Below are 11,686 nucleotides of genomic sequence, written 5' to 3'. Positions count from 1 at the left end.
GCAGTTTAATCTCTGTTTCTCTGGGGAGCACAACAAATATACAATATCACACATAGCAGATTAACTGGTGGCTCCGTATTAGAAATTTATTTTGAAAGTGATTGTACTCAATAATTTATGGAATCACTGGTCTTCAGGAGGGTAGAGATGAAACAATCCCTGGAAAGCAGGAATAAGTTCCTTTAGGACAATATATCCTTCTATCTCTATTTTCTGACTCAGCTGTCTGGCTAAATTTCAGCCATAGGCCAGGAGTTAATGTAGACTGGTATTGCTGGCTGAAACAGTCCAAGAAATTGGTACAGAATGCAGCCGCGAGAGTTGTGTTGGGAGTCTCCCGATACTCCCATGTTACACCTCTGCTCCGTGAGCTGCATTGGTTACCAGTTGTCTTCCGGGTGAGATTCAAGGTACTAGTAATGGTGTTTAAAGCCCTACATGGCAGGGGTCCGGAGTACCTTAGGGAACACCTGCTGCCGGCATCAACTTCCCTTCGCCCTGTGCGTTCCCACAGAGAGGGCCTCCTCAGGGTGCCACCGATCAGAGAATGTCGATTGGTGGCCCCCAGGGGGAGATCCTTCTCTGTGGGCACCCCGGATTTATGGAATCAGTTACCGGTTGAGCTCCGGATGGCGCCCGATCTTCGCTCCTTTCACCGCGATCTAAAAACATTCTTATTCGAACAAGCCGGCCTGGCCTGATGGGGGATTGGTGGGGTTTTTTACTGCTGTTTTATTGGGGTTTTAATATTGTATTGATTGCTTTTAGTGGGCATGTATTTAATCCTTTTTTAATTTTTGTAATTCTGTATTTTTATTCTTGCCCTGTTCACCGCCCTGAGTCCTTCAGGAGAAGGGCGGTATAGAAATATTATTAAATAAATAAATAAATAAATAAATTGGCATCAAGAGGCACAATAGAGAGCAAGATGTGATTATGGTAGGGAGAGGTAGAAGCAGATGTCAAAGCGCCACTTTGTGGTAAATAGAGGGATGAGAAGCGAAACATCTTCAAAGAAAAACAAGAAAATCCAGTTGCCTCATGAAAAAGCATCTTTGGGACATGGATGAATCTCCATAGACATTTAGCAATGAACCCAGAGCTGAAGAAACCTCTTGGATGAGAAGCAAAACATCTTCAAAGTAAAATAAGAAAGCAGTTGCCAAAAAGCATCTTTGGATTTGATAGTAGCTTTATGCTGGGTTTTGTCTTTTTTAACATCCAAGTTTTAGTTTGGCTACCAAGGACTAGTTTGGCTGATCTCAAAGCTAAATAAGGTCAGATTTTGTTAGTACTTGGATATATATATATTAGTCTGATAAAACAAAACAAAAATTATCCTACAAGAAAATAGTGGCAACCTGCTCCATATTTTTTGTGAAGAGGAATGCATGGACATCAAAGAATCGTAGAACCTTACTTGAGGGACCTTGGTGGTCTTCTAGTCCAATCCCTTGCCCAAGGCAGAAGTCATTATACAAACCTGGACTGATTGGTTGTCCAATCTTTTCTTGAAAACCCCCAGCAATAATTACCCATGATTCCAGAAGGCAAGCTGTCCCAACGATCATTCTCACCATCAAGAAAATTCCTCATTATTTCCACAATTTCATTTTATTTCCAATTTTTTAAAATTCATTTAGTCACTAAGAGTTGAATATAGGTTCTAAACTGAGGTGTATGTGTGTTTGTGTGTGTGTGTGTGTGTGTGTGTGTGTGTGTGTGTTTTGTGTGTGTGTATCTGGGAAGTGTGTACAGGAGTTCAAGATCCAGTGGGTGGCAGGCTCCAGAACTTCTCTGAAGTGTAGCCTGTAGATGCCACATGTAACTTGGGGAAGAACATGTCATATATGTTATAAAGTGCCATGTGTATTGAGAGTGATGCATAAGAACAATCAGTCCATACTACTGCTTTCAAATCTGGGTGACCACTCAAGTAAGGTTCTTAACAGGATAAATTGACTTCTTCCAATAACAAAATCATTAATAGCAATAAATTTCCAAGCTGGAATGACTTTTTAAAAGACGTTCTCTTAGCAATATATGAAGAAGGCCAGTAATGAAAGAAGTCTGTTCCTTTCTATTTGAGATTGTAAAAATTACACGATAAAAAGCAAATGATAAAATTAGGCAAAGAAAATAATTATTGTTTTTCGATTTGCTTTATTTACAGACATAAATTTATTAATTTGAGTGACAAGTAATCTGTCCATTTCCATCACGCAGTGCTGGGGCTGTGCAGTTATAAAGTGAGGCCTTTAGAAAGAAGCTTGTTCTGGAAAATCTAAACAAGTTGGTGCATTCATTTGGACCACATAGACTGGGAGAGTGGATCAAATGTACTGATGGGCTGTCTTCAGAGTCTAGACAGGACACACATTTCACTTCCATCGGCCACCAACCACAGGCTTTCCACGAGCAGCCTTGGAGCTATTGTGAAAGGAAAAAACAAATGAGGAATTTCTGGTTTTTTGCAAATGTCTCAACAAAGCAAAGGGGAGTTGGGGAAAAAGGTGTGGATCTACTGTTGCTTTGGACAAAGGGGCATGAAGAGAGGAAATTTGCACATGGTTTTTCTTGAGCTCTCAGTAGAATCCTTTAAGAGACACAGCCCAGCCCAGGCTAACCAATCTGGTTCTCAAAGGGCAGACAAATGCCCCTGAAGGAAGAACAAGCCAAGTGCACAGTAAAAGCACATCATATTTAATGCACAATAAGAGTTGTGTGCTGAAGAAGTGTAACCCTGGGCGGGGAAATCACCTTAAAAGCCATAACTATACCCAAGACTTCAAGATGATTCTCATCCTCTAATCAGCCCCAGGAACTATAATTTTATGAGGAAAGTGGGGCTAATTAATTCTCAGCATTTTCACCAAATACAATTCACATTACACTCATTACTATTTTTTACAAAAAGATGTTAAATACTTCAACATGGATTAACCTGTTCTTTTTGCTAAAAACTGTGAGGAACGTGTGTTAAAAGTATTTTCTTTTAAAATGAGTACGAGATTAAAATAGCTTGGTGCCAATAGACATTGTATGTAATGTGGCCTTGCAATGAATGTTTATATTTATTTGCAAATCAATACTGCCCTGTAAATTTTTGCTTTTCAATGTATTTTTCCACTCGTTTCTGAATGAGCTAGAAAATAGGTTGTTCCTTCCAAATAAAGCAATACTTTATTTGCATACTCCAAATAAAAAACAAAACTCCAAATAAAACAGTTGGCTGAAAGGCTAAATAGGGCTAAAATTATCAATGTTGAACTCTTTTCAGGTTTAAGGCAAAAGGAGACTAGAGGGAGGTAAAATAAAATGGTTAATTGTTCATGAAGTGATCAGCAGTGATCACTTAATTATTAATTTATTTTAATTATGGTTTTCATAAGGCATGCGACTTTACAATTTTTTATTTGTACATTTATTAAAATATTTATTTCTTACCATAAAAAACATACAAACTCCTAAATAACAGATTGTCATGGAGATTATCTATGTGGTCACTACCAACCTTACAATATAATTTCATTTCGATAAAAGATACCAGATGAAACACTGTATCTTTTATTAGCTCTCCTCTTTAAAATATTTATCTTTTCTCAAATTAAATTGGAAAGAAATGGGATATTAGCAAAATTAGAGAATAACTGGAATTAATCTCCCATTATTCTAGTTTATTAAGAAGAATAAGTAAAGGTATAAAAGAGGTAGAGATATAAAATATTTTTCTCCCTAATTCTGTCTGGATTGATGCTGCAGCAAACAATTTCTAACTTTCTACACAGCCATGGGAAGTCTTACTAGGTGTTGTTGTGGAGAAACAGAGGAGGATGTTTAGTGCCTTGAGTTACTTATAAAGTAATAAAGTAATAAAAATGAGATTAAAAAACCTAATAAATAAACTTTTATCACCAGTCAACTGATCACCAGTATCGCTATGGCCATATTGAAAAAAGATGGCTAACATTATTAGTTGGAAAATAGCAAACAGGTTTACTTTAGCCAACTAAAGAATATATTTAGCTGACTTGTAGGAATGGAATCATTTCCTTCCCTCTGCTTCCTGAAATAAAAAGACTACATTGCTTCTTCCTGTAACCAGGATTGCTGGTCATTAGAAAAAGAAGCCAGAAGGTTTTCCTTTCTCAAGTGATCCACTTAGATTTGGTTTCCCACCTGAAGCGTGTTATGAGTTGAAAATTATTTGTTCTCCACACTCACGGAAGCTTCATGATTTTTCACTCATCTTTCAATAACCAGAATATAAATCAGCATTTCTCAAACTTCGCTGGCTGGGGAATTCAGGAAGTTGAGGTCCACACATCTTAGAGTTGCCAAATTTGATGAGCACTGATATGATGTATGTTAATAATTGTTTGCCTATGTGTGTTACTCCTCAGTGAACTTTGTAACCCTGAGATCTGAAAATGAGGCCCACCTATACCTTAGTCCTTGCTACTGGGGATTGTGGTAATTGGTCCTGAATATCTAGAGAATGCCAGGTTGAGAGAGAATACTAAATGGGATTTTGCCTGTCCAGTTTTAATACTGAGCATTCCCTTAAGTGGATTGTTCTGTAAACAAAATTGCGTAGTGTTTTGGACATAGGCCATGCATGAGCCATTCGGAAAACATTTTAAAGAGCAAGAATGCAATGTCACTGAAGCAAGCTAGAGATATCATCCAGCTATAGACTGGCTTTGACAAACCAATTAGGAAATTTATAAACATTTGGCCTAATTCTTTACCCTCTGTGACTAGCCAATACATTTGTCTTATTTCTCTAAAAGGGCAACAGCTGTTTCTAAATTTGAGGGCAGATTAAGAATGATATTTATTACTCTGAAGAGATTTGCAGAGATTTCCCAGATTACCATTAGCCTCTAGTATTTGATTTTGCCTATCCCTATAACCTCATCTTCTATTGACCTGACAAAATTATCCTTTCCTCCACTTTCTATAGTAGCCCAGACTCCTTATTATCAGCCTCCAGAGCATCCTCAGGTCATGCTACCAAATTTGGAAGGTGGAGAGGAAATATCAGTGTATACTTGTACAAAATCCCTGACTCTTCCCTGATTATCCAGGAATAAAAAGGAAATCAGAGCATAAAAGCATTGCACGCATCCTAAATTGGCCATCAATAGACATAGACAAGAAATCAGGATTTAATGTGAAACCAAAGATAACATAGGGTGATATTTAAAGCCATTCTTTTAAGTACTTGCACAATGCAAACTAGCTCAGCACACCAAAGGGCACAACATGCTACTTACCCTTTCCTGAAACAAATGAGGAGACAAAAGAAGAAATATAATTTAGTAGTGCACAGTAGATTAGTCAAACTAATAAGTTTTATTTGATGAACCAAAAAAGGCCACCAGAAATCAAGACATTCCTAATCAAAATGCCATTTGTTTCTGGACTCCTGGGTTGAAATAGGAACCTGAAACTATTCCAGTCTACAAACAGCTATATTTGTTGCTCACATCAATAAAAGAAGCAAGCCCCATATAAAGATAAAAAATATCAAGAGTTTCCAATTGGTGTGGATTGACTCCTATAATCAATGCATAAAAATCCAAGGAGTTTTTAGCCTCTTTGTGTCTTTATTCCCCATCTCTGAAGTGATAGTCTTAGCCAAGGAAAATGGAAAGATACCAATGTTAGCTGATAGTTCATAATTGAATAGAATGGTTCTGACACATCAAGTAAGACACAGAATGTAATGGGTCTTAGAAAATGAATTATATAATTCATAGGTGAGGAACGGTTTCCACTTCAAAACTGAATTTTGAGACCATGTACTGTGGTAAAACTGAACTGAAACAAGCCATGCCATAGATAAGTATCAGAAATGCATTTTAATTAATGCACTTTTCTTGCACTAGTAAGGAGGTGCACTGAAAGAATGAGAAGATTGAGGTTCTATGAGAAAGTAATGATGTTCAGGGGTGAAAAGAAAAATAGGTTCAGGAGGTGCAAAGAAACAGTGAAAACTACAGCTGGGGAGGGAAAATTAGGAATGAACATGAAGTGGTAATAGAGAAAAATGTGGGGGTAGGCATAAGATCTACAAATTGGATTGGGATGGAAAAGAATAAAACAACATTAAGCAACTTGACTCTTCTCAGATATATCTGACTATAATGTCTGTGATGGCTTAGAATTTTGAGAGTTATAATCCAACTTTACTGGAGAATATCAAATTGTTTGGGGGTGGATCTAGTCAGATAATTCGGAAAGATCCACTAATGGCAAAGGAAGGATATTGTTGTTGACCCACCAAAAATTGTCTCACACTTCATTCTAGTGGGAGCCTTCTTCTTGATCTCACTCTGTTTTATAAAAAATTTAATGACCCTCCTACACCCAATATGTAGAATAAAATTGTAATGGGAAAACAAAATATATAAAAATGATACACAGAACAGAGAGGGAGAAAGCTGAATTGAAATAAGTGACAAAGAAATTAAATCAGAAAAGCAATGGTACTTAAAAAAAGTAACAGTGAATGATATAACTTCCCAATGGTAGAAGTGCTTCATTCAAGACAATTGAACATCAAGTTATAGTAGGTGTTGTCTTCATTTATTAGCCTTGGGCTGCTGCAGCAGGAAAGGCAAGAAGTGAAGAGCAAAGGATTAGTAGAAATGAATGAAGCAGAACAGGAAAAAAAATAAAAGGAAGACAGAAAGGCAGAACACACATCAAAGCTAGAAAGATCTGTGAAGTGAAGTGCAAAGAAAAAAAAGGGATAAACGTGGGAAATCTACTGGGAGTGCTTGATGCCATGAAACATGGTGGACCTACATGTTCTGAGTACTTACACCTTTTGATGATCACTAATGCGGTTCCGTAGAACATTAATCTGGAAGAAAAATAAATAAGTGATGATGTTTCAAGAAGGAACCAAGAGAGCTACTGTGTCAGCACAGCACGAAGCCAAAAAAAGAACATAGACTAAAGACATTATCCCAAGAGTCAGGAAGGCTGCAGGCTGCACTAGCAGATGTGGTCAATGGTTGTGGTTAACATTTTTATTGGTAGAAGTGAGAACCAGAAACATATTTGGTTGGTTTATGTTTATCTACCTCCATCCCTATTTCCTTTTTTCTTATATCAGTGTAACCTTTTCTTGCAATATGTCTTCTTTCCATGAAGAGGAGACTTAAATTCAATTGTCTGCTCTGCCATATCTCTGAAGGCTTCATTTTTCAGATTGCTTCTCCAATGTGTTCCCATTGCGATCCTTTCTAGCAACCAAATGGTATGTGAATACTCTCCTTTCAGATGCTCAAAAGCAAAGCTCTGCTATTTGTGGCAGGATCTGCATTTCTTGAAACTGTATTTCCCTTAGCACAGCCACAATATTCTTCATTTGAAACATTATGCATTTTCTCTGTACAAACTTGTCCTGTTCATGGAGTTCACTCAAAGCTTTCATAAATGTGGGAGGAATGTTAATAATGCCATAAAACTAAGTTGCATTACTATGTGGATAATTGAAGTGTCAGTCAGTCATAACTGATGTCAATTAATTTTCACAATTCCAAAAAGGAGAAATTTCAAAGCAACTAAAGTTACTTATCCAATATGACCCATGAACAAACAATTTTGCTGTTAGTTAACCTACATTTCTAATAATTTGTGATACATAATGACATTAACAGGAAAGGATTTTGAGACTTTCATTGCCAAAAGGAAAAGAATCATGATCCTTCAATTTAGGGGAAGGATCAATTGTTGGAGTAAAAGAAAGGGAGAACTGGAAAAACAATATTTGTTCAGTTAACTTAGGTTGCTTAGTTGTTGTTGCTTCTGGTAATTAGAAAAGAAATCTTCAAATAGATTTTTCATGTCCATAGCCCTGTCAATGGCTGAACAGACAAAAGGCTGGTTGACCTCACGGAATGTGAACTTGATTATAGGAATCATTGCAAACCAAGCAGGCAAACATGCCAAAGAACAACAAACCGATCTGAAAAGATATTGACGGCATCCAGACTTCACAGGATCAATGAAGGACACTATTGAGAGCAGGGAGTTGCATACATAGCTCCACACCATATATGATGTTTTCAGGAAACAGGCTATACTTACTACTTGCTTAACTCATCACAGCGTGCAGTAAGTATGGAAATCTGGTTAGGGTTAGAGAAAGGAGAATATTATAGCCTTTCATGGATGAATCCACATTTTTTTTAACTTTCACCTTCTGAACCTTTGGAGAATTCAGCCATTTCTAACCATTAATTAGTTCCTATCTTGGTTTCAGGATGTGGTGGCTCAGTGGGTTAGGACGCTGAGCTTGTCGATCAGAAGGTTGGCAGTTTGGTGGGTTGAATCCTACTCGTCCCAGCTTCTGCCAACCTAGCAGTTCGAAAGCATGTAAAAATGCAAGTAGAAAAATAGGGACCACTACGGTGGGAAGGTAACAGTGTTCTGTGCGCCTTTGGTGTCTAGTCATGAGACACATGACCACGGAGACGTCCTCGGACAAGCGCTGGCTCTTCGGCTTTGAAACGGAGATGAGCACCGGTCCCTAGAGTTGGAAACAACTAGCACACATGTGCGGGGGAACCTTTACCTTTACCTTTTATCTTGGTTTCTCTCCTGAACTACTGCTGTAATTTGCTCCCTAGTTTCCTAATCCTGCTTTCTGTATTCTTGGTTAAGTCCAGAATAGCATGGTCTCTATAGGCTTGGATCTCTCACAATTCACCCCTTTTTGCCAATTCTTAAAGTGGCTAAATACATGGGTGTGTTACTAGTTCAAACTGCTGTGCTGACTTTCCATGTCCACAAGACTGCCACTCAATCGTATTTCATATTCCTGCAGGCTTGGATCACTTATGCAATCAGGATGACTTAATTTTCTCTTATTAGAATAGGCACAACATCCTCCCCCGCCCCCTGCATTTATAAGCTTTCTTGCATCTAGCTCTTACTCTTTAGAATTTACTCCATCTTGAACAATACGGTTTTTAGAGGCCTTTAAATAGTTAATACATTTAAATATTTTAAGGCTTTTATAAAGCTAGAAGAACTTTTCAGGACAGTACTTGTCAGTGATTTATATTGATTATATGAACACTGGTTTATGCCATGCTGTATTTTTATTGCTTTTTGTTTCGATCACAGATAGTGTAGGTGAATATCAAATGGAAATACTATTAATAAAAAAATATGAAACTTGTATGCACCCAATTCTCAATGGCTCAAACAAGGAAATTACAATAAAACATTTTTAAAAATTGGCAAGCAATTTTTATTGGCAATGAAGTGAAGGGCTTCACTCTCCTTCACCAAAGGCTGAGTGAAGAGCTGATTACTTCTATAAACATTAAAACACTTGCAAAGGAAATATTAAAAGAAACACAGAGATGGTGATCCTGAGAAATAAATCTTAAATATTCAGTTAATGATACCTGAAGAACACCAATATCTATGAGGAGAAGGAGAAAGATAGTGTTATGACCCGAGGGGGCCATGACAGACAGCTGATCATAAATGTTAACAGCAAATGTATTTTTGAATATAAATTCTTATATAGACAAAGTGGATCTATTTATGCAGGAGATAGAAGTATTATGAGGTTTGTTGGAAATCTCACGTTTGCAAAATAGGCCTTCAGACTTACAAGATTCTGTTAATGGAACTTTACAATAAAGTTGTTTCCTGTCGGGTCTGCCTGGGAAAGCTGGCATCCGTTTCGCAAGTCTGAAGGTAGAAATCTCCTACTGTCACCTTTACACCCTGAGAAGCTAGGGATGGTTTCTTCTCAGCCTCTTTCCCTGCCCATTAGCCAGGGCAGGCTATGCCCAATCGTATCAGACCATCATCTAGGCAGCATTTCTTGATCCCATTTCTCAAGGTCTTTCTCATATTCCTATGCTCAAAATATTCTTTGCCTAACCCAGTGTGCCCACATACATTGGGAATACAAATCTTAGAATTCCCCTTGCAAATGAGAAATTCTGGCAATTGTACTCCAAGCACAAATAAAACTCTTCAGGCTGGGGGAAGCAAGTTTAAACTATTTTTTTTACCTATTAAACTGCATCCACTTGAAGCACAGAAGTAACTTCACTCATGTAAAGAGTTCTTCACTGCTGATTTATGATGTTGTTTCCAAATGGAGCTAAATCTAGATTGTCATTCAGATGAATCACATCAGATTACTCATACCTGTCTGTTCTTGTTTGGGGAAAAATAGGTCATTTTACAGTGAAAATAAAGGGGGGAAATGGAAATACCAAGGTTGTGTTGAAAGCTCATCCATTTTCATTTTCAGAGTGAAAGTAGTGAGTTCAGTGCAAAGAAAATATTATGAGAACACCCAAATAAGGAAAATATTCAACTTTTTCTAAGATCAATCATCAACATGATTCCTTCAGTCCATTCTGCTTCAGTACACCCACTTCCTGGTTGATATTTCTTGATCACACAAATGTGAGTAATACTAGCCAATGAAGGATTTTGTCCTTAACAGTATTTCATGAAGGTATGACACAATAATATTCCTCAAAGCAAATGAAGCTAATTGAGCATAAAAGCAATTCTTATTCCTCCTGCATCAGTTGCACAGGTGATCCCAGCCAATGAGGGATCATGTATTTAAAAGAATAACTATTTTCCAATTTAGCTCCATTGTGATAATTACAGAAAGGAATGGAAACATTGCTCTACTTCTGGGTGGATTGCTTTGTGGTTTCAAAAACAGTTATCAAAACTTTTGCCCCTGTACAAATGACAGTACTGATTCACAGGCCTGGGCTCAGCTGTACGGCAAGTTTTATTGAGACATCCGCAATCATTTACTAACAGCCTGTTTCCAGCTCAAATGGAAGAATTCTGTAGCTTCTTTGGGCAGAGAAATATCCCACGATAACTTTTGTGGATGCATAGCTTGTATTTGTGTCCTGCAGAATTTGTACATTGTTAACAGCATTGTAGGCTATGCATGAGTACAGACCTTTTAATAATGCATGCTATGTTAACATAATTGACCTGTATTATGAAAATGTTCTCAAAAAATAAAAAAAACAATTCTACCAATCTTCTAACAGATCCAATATCTGTCCTTTAATTTCACTCAGTCTTAGTAAGAAGTAACATTTGATTACCCTATACAGAATCCAGAGCTGAGAAGAAATTTATGATGGTGTTTAGACTTACCTCATATTTCTGCCTTTTGAACTTTTCCTGTAAATCAAATTTCTCAGCCTCAAGATCATGAATGCTCTGCCACAGTTCCTTCGCCTTTTCCCTGATTTGAAAATATATGATATTAATAAAAGTACTTGTCAGGTGTGTGCATATAGTTAAATATGTAATAGAAGCATGTTGGTCTAGAGCAGCCTTTCCCAATATGATGCCTGAACTATAGCCAACATGACCATTCATCATAACAGAAGAGAAGATGGAGACTGAGTTGCATTCTAATTTAATGAGGTTCATATGCTGACTGATTTTCCAGAATTCAGCCTTCTGATAAGTAAGGATCAGCCTGAGCAAACCAGTATAGTTGTATTTAAGGTTACAATTCTGTGGTCCTTTGGGATAACCTTATAAGAAGCATGTGACTCTTCACATTTCCTGGTGCAATACCAGATATAAAAGGCCAACTCTGTAGAGAAAAACCTGACATTAGGTCTCTCTTGCTTCTTTTTCATCAAAT

At 37.4% G+C, this 11,686-nt stretch overlaps 1 protein-coding gene across 1 annotated transcript in view; it reads right to left on the bottom strand.

The window, feature by feature from the left end:
- Positions 1-2,381: 2,381 nt before the first annotated feature.
- TNNT2 (troponin T2, cardiac type) overlaps positions 2,382-11,686 on the bottom strand; it is a gene marked incomplete at both ends in the record, with an annotated part of 29,572 nt that continues 20,267 nt past the window's right edge. Inside the window, 3 exons of the mRNA XM_083360194.1 lie at positions 2,382-2,430; positions 8,107-8,147; positions 11,185-11,275. Of these exons, the coding sequence (XP_083216320.1) occupies positions 2,382-2,430; positions 8,107-8,147; positions 11,185-11,275 (181 nt within the window). The remainder of the gene's footprint in view (positions 2,431-8,106; positions 8,148-11,184; positions 11,276-11,686) is intronic.

The sequence above is a fragment of the Vipera ursinii genome (genome assembly GCF_947247035.1).
Source record: "Vipera ursinii genome assembly, chromosome: 3".
NCBI lineage: Eukaryota > Metazoa > Chordata > Lepidosauria > Squamata > Viperidae > Vipera > Vipera ursinii.
Note: the sequence above shows the minus strand (reverse complement) of the source record. Positions and strands in the feature narration are given on the sequence as shown.